This window comes from Amblyomma mixtum, chromosome 7, assembly GCF_055824585.1.
Source record: "Amblyomma mixtum isolate Tamu chromosome 7, ASM5582458v1, whole genome shotgun sequence".
NCBI lineage: Eukaryota > Metazoa > Arthropoda > Arachnida > Ixodida > Ixodidae > Amblyomma > Amblyomma mixtum.
In genome coordinates, this window is record NC_143018.1 from 37,373,150 (window position 1) to 37,388,156 (window position 15,007).

At 40.6% G+C, this 15,007-nt stretch overlaps 1 protein-coding gene across 2 annotated transcripts in view; it reads right to left on the minus strand.

The window, feature by feature from the left end:
• The window catches only part of wb (wing blister), a 148,764-nt gene that overhangs the window by 74,113 nt on the left and 59,644 nt on the right, over positions 1–15,007 (minus strand). For both annotated transcript variants that reach the window (XM_089552264.1, XM_089552263.1), the window contains exons 3-11: positions 13,623–13,782; positions 11,432–11,674; positions 10,864–10,923; positions 10,174–10,296; positions 8,711–8,803; positions 6,444–6,558; positions 4,818–4,936; positions 2,915–3,076; positions 1,026–1,181 (exon numbers count right to left, since the gene is read on the minus strand). In XM_089552264.1, the coding sequence (XP_089408390.1) occupies positions 1,026–1,181; positions 2,915–3,076; positions 4,818–4,936; positions 6,444–6,558; positions 8,711–8,803; positions 10,174–10,296; positions 10,864–10,923; positions 11,432–11,674; positions 13,623–13,782 (1,231 nt within the window). The remainder of the gene's footprint in view (positions 1–1,025; positions 1,182–2,914; positions 3,077–4,817; positions 4,937–6,443; positions 6,559–8,710; positions 8,804–10,173; positions 10,297–10,863; positions 10,924–11,431; positions 11,675–13,622; positions 13,783–15,007) is intronic.

Genomic DNA, 15,007 nt, shown 5'->3' on the forward strand with positions numbered 1-15,007 from the left:
GTGGGAGAGGGTCAGAAGCGATGGGTAGCGAGAGGGATGCCACGGTCACCAATCAGAGTCAGGGGGTGGGGAGAAGGAGTACAGCATGTCACACTGAGTATGCCAGCACCGCTCCACTGGCTGAGGTGGTGGCTCATTCGGTAAATTTGGCAGTGAGTCAGGACACTATACTACGGCTGGCTTCAGCACTGTATATACCGGGTGTTTCAGCGAACACTTTCAAAAATTCTCATAAGTAGAATTTTCTTGGTAAAGATATGGCTTTTGCAGCATAGTATTACCAATGTTGGCGGACACCAGAAAACCGGTGAGTCGTATTAGGTAGTAAACTGGTTCACTAATTTTTAATAATTAACTTTTTAACTATTACAGTTAGGCACCTAGTTGCAATTAGATATCTGTAGCCGGTCGTTAGTAATAGCCACATCAGTTTTTAGAATTTCGAAAAAGCAATTACCCTCACCACAGTGGCTCGACAAAGTTTGGCTGCATCGGGCGAAAAATACATGCGCTGTCGAAAGCATGCAGGCAAAGCATCCCCTCCAGTGCACGTAACTAGTCGAAAAAGCCAAATTTTGTCGAGCCACAGCGCCAAGGATAATCGCATTTTCGAAATTCTAAAAACTGATATGGCTATTACTAATGACCAGCTACAAATATCTAATTGCAACTAGGCGCCTAACTGTAATAGTTAAAAAATTAAAAATTAGTGAACCAGTTTACTACCTAATACGATTCACCGGTTTTCTGGTGTCCGCCAACATTGGTAATACTATGCTGCAAAAGCCATATCTTTATCAAGAAAATTCTACTTATGAGAATTTTTGAAAGTGTTCGCTGAAACACCCAGTATAATAGGAAAGCCAGAGAGACAGTATGGAAGGGAGCCTAGTAGTTAAGGCGAGACTAATGTAAGAATTCTTTGCTCTCACAACACAACTAATGTTAAAACATTTGTGTTACACACTCATAAACATTGTGCGAGTTTTTCTTTTTTTCTAAGAACTACACCCATCAAAACATACCTTGCACTGGCAGGGCCCGTCACACTGGTCTGGATCCACAGTTCCTGCATAGTGGCAAGGACAGGGTTCACAGCGTGGGTAGTTCCGGTAACCACGCTTGCACTGGTCGCAGTTTTTTCCCGTGAAGCCCTCGCGGCAGATGCAGTCTCCAGGATTCTGAAATCAGTGTGGAACAGTCTTAAATTTATTGCCTAGCAGTGTGTGTCAGTATAGTAAAACCTTGTTAATTTGACCCCCCATCAAACATGAAACTTTCATTAATTCAGAGGAATTTGGCTGCAGTTTGGGTAATTCAGACAGGCAGTGGAGTTTGCATGCGCACGGGGCCCCGGAGGTGAGGTGGTGATGATGTTGAGTGGGCAACTCAGAAGTCTGGGCACTATACCGTGAGTAGCGCTGGTGTCCAATGAATATGTAAATGCGCCGTACTCATCACAGTAACCATAGGGCGCATTTTGTTTCAATGTGGCTCTCCACCATTTTCTTTGCTTTCATTGCATATAAGTATGTCACATTCTTTGTGCTATCACGAAACAAGTCATTGTTTCACATTAAATTGTGTGTGTGCATGCAGGGTATGCTTTTTCTACACCGGGTGTGTGTGTGAGAGGGTAGGCTGTTAATGCCCCATGTGTCCTAAAGGACATATGTATTGGTTCATCCAACCACGTTCACACCGCACCATTTGGTGGAACTGCAAAAAACAGTTCTTGCCCCTCAAATTTCTCCCACGTACCAATCAATGGTTACTGATTGTTTATTTTTTTTTCAACAAATAAAGGTATTTTGACATGGGGCACTGTTATGGTTTCTTTTTTTTTTTTCAGTCCTTGCAGTAAGTCGACATTCGGTTAAATCAGATATTTTCTCCGGTCCAGTGAAATCCGAATTCATGAAGTTTCACTGTCCTTTTGAAAAAATTTTTAAGAGCTGCATAGCACCTTTATGAGGGGCAAGCGGAAAAAGAAAAAAGCATAACCCATTGTGACAGTGTCCTACATCGTTAGTGGAGCTTGCTAAAACAATGACCATCACAAGTGCTGTTTCCATCAAGGGGGCACAAAAGGCATAATGAACAAATGGCATCAATGCACAGAAAACCAGGAGCTCATGTAATTTATTAATTTAGGGGCTGTTGGCCTCACTGCCTCTTGCTACAGAACAAGGTTCCAAGCACATGGCAACCACAATCACACATAGTGACGTTATCTAATGATAGCCAATTGCTCTTTTTTGTCATAGACAATCCCTGCTGCACAGAAATATACTTGCAGTTACCCACTGCAGCAGTCACCAGTTAGTGGTAGCCGTTGACTTTTGTGCACAAGTTCAGCATTACTAATCAGTTTAAGGGTACTTCAAAGACATGTACTGTAAGTGGAACCAACCATGAAATTTGACAAAAAGGGGCAGAATTCTCCCTCTAGTTGTCATATGATAAAAAAAGTCGCAAAGTTGCATTGAAATATACTAAAAAAAAAGTTGTAGCCAGCATTTCAGACTTCCATAGGGGCGACTTTAAGCTTTAATATTTATTTTATTGTTGCTCACATTCTGATATCAGAAGATTGATGGCCAGTAATGGTGAGCTTGAGAGTTTTCCAACAACATAAGAGCGCGTTACTTTCATGGAAAGGCCTGACTGGAGGAAGCTGAATATGAGGTGCATAAAGTTTTAAAGCAGTTTTTCCTTAATTGTGCAACATCTGTACATGAGGCATGCTATCACCATTTTGCTGTGTATTACTTTTGTCAATACAACAATCGAGTTCACAGAGGTAGTGTTGACCGTAGTCCAGTGTTTCCACAAGATTTTTATCTCTGCCTGCAATGTGTACTGATGCTAGTTTCAGCCGGTTATAACAGTGACCACAGTGAAATGTACTGACCAGACCCTCCTGAACATGCGAGTCATCTCCGATGCAGCTTCCCGTGGTGCCTGGTCCAGAACAAGAACACTTGCGGCATGGGTTGCGATGGTCTCTGGGAACACCTCGCGGACGGAAGTAGCCATCCTCACAGCGCTCACAGTTCATGCCAGCTGTGTTGTGCTGGTGAAAAAAATGCATGCAAGGTTTAGCATTCGTTTAATTCACTTGAATCACTGTGCAATGTACTCTAATGCGAAAGCAACGGTGCAGTATTCAAGCAATGATTCCTTCTAAAGTTTACTTCTAATCAATATTTGCCCATGTTTACACTACACAGTTTTTCCTTTGAAGAAGTCGCGACTTTGTTCAAGCTTCATAGAAAACAAACAGAAGATTAGTCTCTTGAATTGTTAACAAGGTATTCCTTGCCATTTTCAAATGATGTGTAAATTTTGATATTAATATGTGCTCCAATGTTTGAATAAACCTTTGACACCAACTATGAGAAATGAGAAATTTTTGAAAGATCTTAAAATATATGCAACTCTCAGATTTTTGCCTTCTTTAGCGCTAAATATTAGCACACTAAACCTATGTAGACATGTAGGGGCATCATGCAGTTGTCTCTAGTTCCGACAAGGGTTCGTACTGATATCAGCAAGCTCAGGTTCTTCTCAAGAAAAGGAGCAAAAAAAAGTTAAACTCCTTTGGTAAATGAAATATTTCAGATGAATACATCTGCATTTGCACACACAAACATCTGCAAAGCACCTTCCTTCATGCACTCTCAATGCTGCTAAGATAACAACAAGACGCTCAAATGCAAACTTTTCTTTCAGCTGTACATAAGAAAGAAGGTGTGCTCAAGTCACACAACGGAACTTAAATATCATGCTGTGTCAAAGACTGAAAGGAAGCTCTACAGCACAAACAGTGATATATTTAATGACAGGTAATGTTTACAAGGTGTTCTAAAGCTGTTGGTTCTCCAACACACCAAAGAAGTACAGTATCATTAAGGGGGGACACTGGCCTTTGAGACCAAAAAATGACCAAAAAATCGGTTTTCAAAAAATGACATTCATGCAATCTACACCTATTAATTTTCCAACTGTACCAATTTTTTCCTTCAAGAAATCAGCATTTAGACCTACATATTAAAATCAGATAATCATGTGAGCTGAATTTATGCAGGAGCAGACAACTTAATGGCATTAAAATTTTAGACATCTGGCTGCCTTAGTATGTCGATATCTAAACATCTAGGACAGACAGTGATGTCGTATTGTTCGTACAGGGAAGCTGAAGGCACACTGTGTGCAATAATTGAAGCAGATCTGTTCAATCGCACTTCAAAAATTTATAATTTCGCAAAGTTTATCGATGCATTACATTCACACATTGAACATTGATATTCCAAGTGCTGTAAAATTACCAATGAGGGTAAAATGGAAAAATGGTTTTGATTATTGCACTCTTTACTCACCATACTATGTAGCCATAAATTAAAAATAATTTTTTATTGAGGAATTTTTTTTGCACTGAGGTACTAATGAATGATTAATTAAAATTAATTATCATGAAAACCAACTAATTTATGAGAAAGGTAATTTCATTGTTGAAATCAGTATAAAACACTGAGCAAGGTGGTGCAGTTTCATTTGGATTGGACTAACAATAAGGAAAATAGGTCTAACACCAGTGTCCTCCCTTAAGTAAAATGAACACCTTAATGTATTTCCAACAACTGTTATGTAACCCCACAAAACAAGGATATAAGGATGAGAATAAATTTCCACCTTTCTGGCACCACAGTAGGGACAGTTTGTCAATGACAGCCTTCAAGCTGCACGTTGCTTTTAAACACACATTAATGAGAATAAATTCAGGCAAGAAAGACAAGAACGAAACAGATACACACCGAGCAGTTCTGGCAGACTCCACCGCCGCTGTACTCTCCAAATTTGTTCAGGCTGGTGCCACTTTTCGCCACTTCGGCATCGTACGCACATGACGTGGCATGGCCGAAGCACTGGCATTCTGGAAGAAGAAAATGCCTTCAACATTTTTGCTGGCCCTTGCTAGTGAAACTGGATGACCAACAAAAACAACCAAAACACTTGTCAGTTACATTACAGAACGTTTTAGAGAAACAGAGAACAAAAACTGAGCGGAAGTGGTGTGAACACAATACGACAACATTCAAGATCAGCTTAGTTCATTTGCATCATAAAACATTACAAAACATTCAGTTCTAACTTTCTAGAATTAAAAAGTAATTACAGGGTCTCTGGAAGTGCAATTTTTAAAAATTCTTGAGTCTGTTTGGCAAAAAAAGGAAAGAAAATGTCAGTAAACACTGAGATTCAACAGAAGTTACTGCTGGAATTAGTTCTCATAACGTTCACATGCAAGCAGAAATTTTTAACTACCATTAAAAATATTCTAACCACATCCCACTAACTGCAACCTAGTATTTCTAGAATGTGCAGCCAACCAATCAACTGGTAAATCACATAATGAAGAACAATCAGTCACAGTGAAAGCTTGTTTCAAAAGTTTGTTTCAAAAGCAGCTTCAAATGCTTCCGTAAGCACTACCGTATTTTCCGGTGTATATGACGCGGCTTTTTTTCAAAAATCTTGCTGATGCGTCCTATACAAGGGTGCGTCTTATACGCTAATTTTTCCTTTTTTTGCAAGTTCAGAAATTACTCAGGCTCTTGTTCAAGTTTTTTTCCCCGAAAAAATATCACTACCAATGACACGGTTGTAACACGGTTAATACTTCAATTCGTGGACCGCCATGCGCCACTTTTTTTAAGTGAACTTTATCATGAAACGACGGGGATGACAACTTCCTGGATCACAAACACTCACCGTTTCGGAGGCCCCAAGCAAAAGTAATGTGAAATGCCAAAAGATGGCGACAAACACGCTTCTCGCCATTGTCAGGACAAGCCAAGACAAGCCGGCATTCTTTTTTAGCCACCCTTTGCAACTTTCTTTGCTCCGTGTATGTAGTGAGAAGAGAATGTGTCAGCCGCGTTGCCTCCAGAATGGGCGAACTTTTTGATAGCACATTCGAAGATGAAGACTTTGAAGGTTTTAAGTGGAAATAAAATGTTGTTATGGACATATGGGAGAGCTCTTTCGTTCTTTCTTTTTTCTAAAACGTGGGCGGGTATGGCGTGCGTGTTGCCTTTTTCGATCACTTAGCGTTGCTTGACAATTTCTCACCGGTACGGTGAATTTCGTGATGGTCACGCAAGCATTTTTAATTAAGCCTCACTAGCCTAACTGGCTAAATTGAGGTGCGTCTTATACATGGGTGCGTCTTATATACAAACTTTTTCAATGACAGCCTGCATATATGGCATGTGCGCCTTATACAGGGGTGCGTCTTATACACTGGAAAATACGGTACTTAAAAAATTGCGCCCCGCCACCTCCAAACAGCATAGCTATCTGATAGAGCATGATTGAAGCTTTTTCTTGTTAATGCATTTGCTTCTCAGTGAAAAGAGGTAAGAATGTGGCTGCCACACCTTCGCACTCAGCTGCATCTGCAGCCGTGCCCATTCTCCAGGGCTGCTGGTTGAACAGGGGGCAGCAGCGCTCGCAACTGGTGCCACACGTGTTGTGCTCACAGCGGCACTGCAGCTGCATCGCGAAAAGATGTGGGAAAGAAACTCTGTTCAAGGACACCGAGGACAAATTGGAGTTGGCCCGTATCGATTCATTACGCAGTTCTAACAGCTTTTATAAGACATAAAAGATAAAAAAATGAAATACAGATGTCGCCATCGCCATCTGACTTCGCAAGTAAAATGCGTGCATCGACACCAGATTTTGGGCATAGACCCGGAGGATATGCTACATTGCTATTCACTTCAAAACAGCACCAACCCATCCTCCTCAGTGCGGATACATGCTAACATATCCAGAAAGAGCAAAAGAATCATTCTTTACTGCAACCAATAATTTGATGGAGCACATGTATATCACTTTTTTGTCACTGAGAATGTCATGGCATGTTGGTAGTAGCACGATAAAAAAAGTGTTAGAAAAACAGAGAATAAAAATTATAAAATGTTACAAAAGTTTCAGTTTGAAATTTCTAGACTGAAAAAGTAATCACAATTTCGATGAGTGAATTGCAACTTACAGTTGTCTCAGTAAAAAAGTTGTTTATCCCAGCATAGTAGTCGAAAAAATTTAGAAGTGCAAACTATATGGCTGGAGAAAAAATGTGGCCACCTCAGGCAGGCTTCCTTATTGATTCCTATTTTGATATTAATTAGAAAAATGAAAGATTAAGGTTTAATTCTCCCAGCAAGAGAACAGCCATCCCTAATGTACTGGTTTTCATGACATGAGGATCCAAGATGAGCTATAGCAAGAACAGATAGAATTAAAACTGCAAATCAATTAATATTTTACAAAAAAAATTTGCATGGTATGCAAAAATAAAAGCTACATAGACAGCTCCACAACTGCCAGGAAGGTGATGCCAAAGTGAAGGAATGAAAAGTAAATAAAATCAGTCTAGGTCACAAAAACTATGCAAAATAACAAATTGATCAAAAAGGGACAACTGAGAAAAAAAAATGCCAGCATATAACGCAATTTGTAAAAAGAAAGTAAAAAGCACCCTGGTGAAAATCTTCAATAGGGAATGCAACTGGGATCAACTGGTTTCAATGGGGATTAATTGGTCCCCATTGGAAACCAACTGGCCCCATTGAGCAAGTAAATGGTCCTATTTAGGGCTCAATGGAGACCAATTGGTCCCCTTTGGAAACCAACTGGCCCCATTAAGCAAGCAAGTGGTCCCAGTTGGGTCCCCAATGGGGACCAATTGGCTGCCAAATGGGAATAAACTGGCCCCATTGGCAGACAAAGTGAGACCAGCAGATGCAGAACAACCAAAGAACACACAAAACCTGAAACAATCATACAGCAATGAGATTTAAACAGCTAAAATGGTTAACTGTCTTTCAGTTGGCTCACATAGGGACCCAATAAAACCAACAGAGACAAAGTGGTTATCCACTGTTAACTGCTTAGAACTATTGGTCCCACTCAGATATGTTGAGCAGTGTAACAAATTAAGTATTCCACAATGGTTCCCATACTGTTGTGTAGGCACATAAAAAAAATCTATCACACAATCAAGTTCTACCAAATATCAGACCTTTCAAATGACACCTGGTCAGTGAGCAATAAACCATAATAATGACACTATAGCGAACTGCGACACATCCCAATCAAACAGGCAATTCTGTCGAGATGTTTAGTTTTCAATAATGACGCTGGCCCAAGGTCTACCAGCATATGATGGTTATCTGATACTAATAGCTCTTGTATTTCATTTTGTTCTGCAAAGAACTGACCAGATTCGGTGTCTGAGTCAAGTATAACAATACAAGGACCTTGCGTCACACTGTTTCTACTGTGAATGCTGCCAAAGTCCACAGGAATAGCTCTGTTATATGCAGCCCAAGTGTATTTGTTTTTTCAAACCCAGCAATTGACAGGTTTCAGTCATCATCATCATCAGCCAGACAACGCCCACTGCAGGGCAAAGGCTTCTCCCATGTTTCTCCAATTAACCCTGTCCTTTGCCAGCTGCGGTTTTAGTACCAATTCCCATTGTCAACAAAAAAAAATACTATGGTTGTTTTTCACCATATGAAGACCTTCAAGCGTGTTTCTTCTTAAACACTTCAGTTTGAAGACATACCCGCAGGAGTATAAAACGTTCGAGAAGAATAAGAATAAAATTAATTTTTTTAATATTTCAGACTCTTACCTCTCCGCCACGCCCTTGAGCTGGACATTCCTGGGCATGCCCTGAGCAAACACATTGCCCTCCAATCGATATGTCTTTGATGGAGTAGAAGTACTGGGAAAAAAAAAAGCAGTAAAAGTCAGCGGTTATTAAAATTTGCCTCAGCAAGTGAAAGAATCTCAAAGTGTAAATAGGCTGCACAGTACATGGGCCATGGTAAACTGATTCAAGTACACAACAAAACCACTCTGACACAAGGAAGGAACTGCAGCACTTAAAATTTTTCATGCAAACCCAATCAGTTGGCCAATTCCACAGACCAGAATTACACAATTAAATCAGTACTTCTGAATGCTAATATCAGAAAGCAAAACAGGAGAGTATATTTAATACAAAGCGTAATGTAGTGGAAACCTAGGGATCAATTGTGCCACTTCCTTAATGCCAGACGTGCTGAGATACCAGAAAAAATTAGGGGGAAAAATGGAAAAGACAAGATGTGGCTGAATTACAGGCAATATAGAAGCAGTATTGAAGGTGTGGTACAGCTAATACATAAATAAGTTTCCTGACATAATCCTTTAACCTAGCAATTGTTCACCGATATGGTATACGTACTTGATCTCTGACCATGCTCTCGAAGAGCTGTCTAAGTCCACGCTAAAAAAATGCATTTTGATTTTGTCCAGTTCAATGAAAAATATAAGAGCATGATGTTTACTGACTGCTCTAATTAATGCTAATGTACAAGGCTAATGTATAGTTCTCAGCCTCACACGTATTACCGCAACTGCATTGAGCCCACTACCCAGTCACTACTGCCACACATCATATATACAAACGATCCCCGACAAATCTGGTGTGGTCATCCATTCAGCAACAAATACTATGTTGGGCCTAAAAAAAAAGAAACCTGCCCCTTGGTTTCTGTGGCTGTTGGCTTCCCTCATATTTATAACGAGCCCCTCATTTCCCTTCCCTTGTTTGCTTAATTGCTTAGCGAGGGCCTCGGTTCTGGCAGCCTTGACGCCATAGGAAGCATAAGAGGGTTCTCACACAGCTTCCACTCTCGCCGTTCGATGACGTTCTACGTCACATCAGCGGTAACTCAGGACGTGCTACGTCCGCCGCTTAAGAACGTGGGTGGCGCTGATGAACTTTCTCAAGGTTAGGTTATTTGTAAAACATAAATACCCCCGAAAGCAGAAGATTTGACAGCCGTCGCCATAGCTCAGAGGTAGAGCACCGGACGCGTAATTCGGAGGTCGTGGGTTCGGATCCCACCGGCGGCATGTGGTTGTTTTTTCTTCTGCTTTTCTAATCAATTAGCTTTAAGCGATGACATATTCAGTAATATTCTAAATCGAACAACAGCACAAAATAAATATATAAATTGAAAATCCCCTCTGCCCCTTGGTTTCTGTGGCTGTTGGCTTCTCTCACATCAACACCAATGTAGTTCTTGAAATGAGCTGCAGTCTTACCCGCCTAGCCACGGATTTGTCCAGTTTGTCTGCATCGCCAGTGGTCTGGAAGCTCATGAGATCAGCATTCAGTGTGCGTATGCGCTGAAGGCGGAGTCGAACATATCGGGCTTTGGTGAAGTCCTGCATTGAGCAAGCAGGGAAGTTGTATGGTTAAAGCATGCGTAAACTGCACGGAGTTCAAAGAAAGGTTACTGAAACAATTTTCAAAACCTTTAAACACCTCTCCAGATGTTTTATTTATTCTTCTTCACAATGTGCGAGTAACACTGTGACAGGGTGAAAATACTTTGGTGGGGAAAGCAACGTTCACCTTCTTGTAGTGTCTAAAGATGACACTTAAAAAAAATAATCTGAGATCCCATTTATATTTTTCAAATAATAATCATAACCAGTACATCCCCTTCCACAATAAGTAGCAGTTTTCAGGCATGGCGCTAGCTTTAATAATTTGACAGAACCTGACATGCATGAGCCATGCCCAGTCATGTGAATTAGGATTATAATAATACATCTGCATGAAATACTACATCAGATATTTTGATGCCCAATTTCTAATAATAGCCTTCGCAAGCAATCACAACATCACTGTCATTTATGCAATTTTTATACTCAGATCAAAAGCACTCGAAAAAACTGAAGCCTTAAAGAATATATAAATGTTTCAAAGTGGTCAAAAAGCACACATACCATCAATTTTTCACTAAACTCTTGTGCCCCTGGCCTTCCATTAATGAGTGATGTATGAATCTGAAAAGAAAATTACAAATCATACACTGTAAGCTGGCAGTGGAATGTTCGAGTTCAAAAGATAAGTGAGAAGTCACACTTTACAATAGGCACCCATATTGAAACTATTGCTTTATAGTGCACTGTTTTTCATGATTTCGCATTAGCACAAAAATCAGTGGCTTGACAGACAATTTAAGCGATTAAATATAAAAGAAGAGATAAAACCTGCAAAGAAGTTTTTGATTGTGGATTGTGTGGTTTTAATATCCCAAAGTGATCAGGCTATAAGGGATGGCGTCGTGAAGGGCTTCAGATTAATTTAGACCATCTGGGGTTCTTTAACATGAGTTGACATCACACAGTACACGAGAAAATTCATATTTCATCTCCATCAAACTACGGCCACCGGAGCGGGCGTGGTTAAACCCACAACGTTGGGATCAACAGCCAAGCGCCGAAGCCACTAAGCCATCGCAGTGGGTAAACTTCCAAAGAAATGCACACCAGTGTAGACCTGCTGACATACCTCTCCATCTTCAAATGGGGTGATGCTTGAGTAGAAAGATGTGCAGATCACTTCATCATCAAACTTGTAGACAGGCTGCCCTGGGGTGGGTGCTATCCCATAGGCCTCCCAACATTCTCCATCGGACACTGCATAGTACTGCCATGGTCGATAAAAGACTCCGTCGATAGAACGCTCCAGAATCCAGTTTCCTGGTCGAGGCGATATAGCTGACTTGACGATAACGTAGGCCACTTGGAACACCTGCAGGGCACAGTTATGAAAACAGTTTCAACAACTGGGCAAAGTTAACATGAAGAGAAAATGCGCACACAGACACGAGCGAGCTTCCTAGCAAGTGGCACATATTCAAGCAGGTACCGAGTTCCACGGAAAAGGTATGTGCTCAAGTGAAGTCTCATAGGCATACAAACAGCCCCGGAACAAGCACCGGGCCAGTGATGGAACAGATGTGCCAATATTTCACTTCATTTGTTATACAGCATACCACCATACCACTCTAGACAAGCATGCTTGACTGTACTTATGCTATATAGTGCACATACCTTGCACGTGCTAGATAAATGCATGTTACAAATCCTTAAAGATATTAAATGCATCACAATGATTTAAGAGTTTAAAGGATAACTTCTTGTGAGGAACTTTCATTCGGAGAAGAGCACGTTTAAAGAATTACAGCTTACCCAGCAAACCAAAAACCTCTCAGAGACGTCTAGCTAGGCGTCTCTGAGAGGTTTTTGGTTTGCTGGGTACAGATCAAAAGATTGTGGCTACATGTTTGCAAGTATGTCAGTCAGTCAGAACTACTGATACACATTGACACAAAGTTGGGAACAATTAAAGAAAGATGTCAAGTTCTTATTATGCAATGGCTGTACTAACCTTATTGAAAACCATAACAAATGCCCTCTGCACTAGCCCCCAGAAGCCTTCTAACAAAGCTTCCCACAACAGATCAGAAGCTGCTAAGTGAGCGAGATAGAATGCCTAGAAAGCTTTTCAATATATACATACTGGTGTCATCATCATTTCTTCAAATACACACATGTTAACTTCCAAGGAATCACAAGCGCGCAGTTTCAGAAATAAAAGATATGAAAGATAAAAGATTTTTAGAATAGAAGTCAAAAGAAATAACGCACTGATCCTCCGAGTTGCGAGGAGTAATATGGGCTTGAATGGCACCTAATGAGTTATTGTTCTTGAATGCTGGCCTCTTGGAGCCACTCAGAGTAGACCAGGCTGAGCCATTTTTCTAAACACATGATCAAACTAAGCACGCAACTAAATTTGAAAAACTGTTCTTTCGTTACATGACACCCAGATTCAAGGAATTTTAAGGATTAACTCCAAATCTACGCTACACAGTAAGCCTACAACTCTGCAGTATTCAGCTTCAAGCTCACGCTGCCGTTTGTGCTCTAAGTTTAGCCTTCACATTCTGCTCCCAACCTTGAAGCTCTGCACACAATGACATCAGCATTGTTTTTCTTTTACTTTCTATAAAATCATCTCCTATATAACACGATTACAAATTAATATCTGCCTCTAATCACTACATCCATGAATAAAAAGGTGACATTTCATTTCCTAGGATTCAGTGACTATTCACTTCCCTCAAATTTATATCCTAATGATCCCCTCATCTTGCCATCACTGTATGCTTGAAAACACATATAACTTTTCTAATTGATATACTATACTGTACTGTTGCCATGTGTAGTCTATACATGGCGACAACTTTTCTTGGCAATGAAAGAAAGGCTATAAGGGTGGAGCATCCATAACTGTGTGATTTCGCCAAATAGTTCGGCCGCACAACAATGCACCTTGCCACTTGGCATGTTGAGCTCCCCGCGGTAACTTAATTCCGTTACTGGAGCAGCTGGCGCCTTCTATTGCAACTTCTTGTAACTAGATGGGTCTAGAAAATCTGTTGTAATCAAAAAAACTACTTTTCATAGACTTTTTATCGTTTAAAGATGGCAGTTGTGTTATAAATATGCCTTAAATAACAAATATTCACAATCTACTATGATTTAAGGGAAAAGTAATTACTGTAAGCGGACACTTTATTCCGCTGTGTAGTAGGAGAGAATGTGTTTCGGCTCCGTAGCTTCCATTCCAATGCCAAAAAAAGCTGTAGCGGAATATAGCATTCGTTAATCTAGAGCCATGAGACTGCGCAAACCTGCTTAAGGTCGAGCGTGATGGTGACCCACTGGTACTTGCGCCCATGCTGCAAGGAAGGGCTCTGCCACCAGCGGTTGCTACCGTCGATGGCGTACTGAATGGGATGCCTCCTGTCAGCATAGCGGCTGGTGGCGTCGCACTCTCCACACTGTGGTTCCCTGGTGCAATGAGCATGGGTGTTTCGTTTTCAGGGCTCAGGATAACACAGGGCAAGGGACGAATGACAATGCAAATGAGACAGTCGATGAATTAATGTGCATCACTACCCCCAACTTGCAGTTTAGTCGGCTTTCAAGTTTTTCACCCCCATATAAGAAAAGCAGTGCTATGTATATAAAAAGCCAACATGGTGGCCGAAGTCATAATTGGAAACAGGTGTCATTTAAGTCGCACAAGAAGAGAAAGCACTGTCAATATCTTTTGTTGGAACTGTGCAATGCCGGAAGCACATCCAAGCTCAAAACACAGAGCTGGCATGAGAATACAGCCATGCCCTTTTAATAAGACCTCCGTTAATAAGAATGACTCGAATTAACGGACAGTTTTTCTGTCCATAAAAGTTTTTCTGTCCCTCAAAGAAGGCCGTCTGACCAATCGCTGACCCATTGTGCTGTGACATTGTGGTCAAGTGCCTTGCACCCCTGCCATGGCTGCTGAGAGGTGCACATCAGCAACCGAAAAGCTGTCGACTGCGACATCATGACAATAAGTCAGTGCCATTCGTTACAGGGCCTCCTTTGAGGGGCACTTGCCACTTTGTTCTTGAGTTGTATCATACTATAGCATGAAGCATGAAAGTCTGGTCTTAACACAGGAGCTCAAATTCAAGCAATAATTACTGTTATGCATTCAGTTATGCAGGTGCACATTACTATAAATACTCACAATTAGCAAAGAACTTAATTTCAGCTTTACTCAATACAAACAGCCAGTAGTTGTAACATCCAGCACCTGCATTTAATGATTCTGAATCCAGTGTAAACAATGTTGAAGATGAGATTGTAGAAATTTTGCATGCGTATTGACTATACGATGTTCACACAAAATAAAAAAACAATACACAAAACCACATGTGTTTGCAAAGAGGAAATCTGACAATAGTACTGAAAATTCGAAGGACTAAAAATCTGATAAGCATGTAATGATTTACCAAACCATTAGCACAACTGCGGCAAGCAAACAAAGCAGATTTTTAATCCATAATCCTAAATGACAGCACCGCAAGTCTCATCAATTTTTGTCATCTTTCTATTTTTTTACACTTAGAAATTCAGCTATGTTCTCTTATGCCCACCGCTGTGCAACTCTTTTAACTGAAAACGTAAGCAGGCTCAATGTGGCAATATCTGAAACATCAACAAATTAAACATGTTACAAGGCATT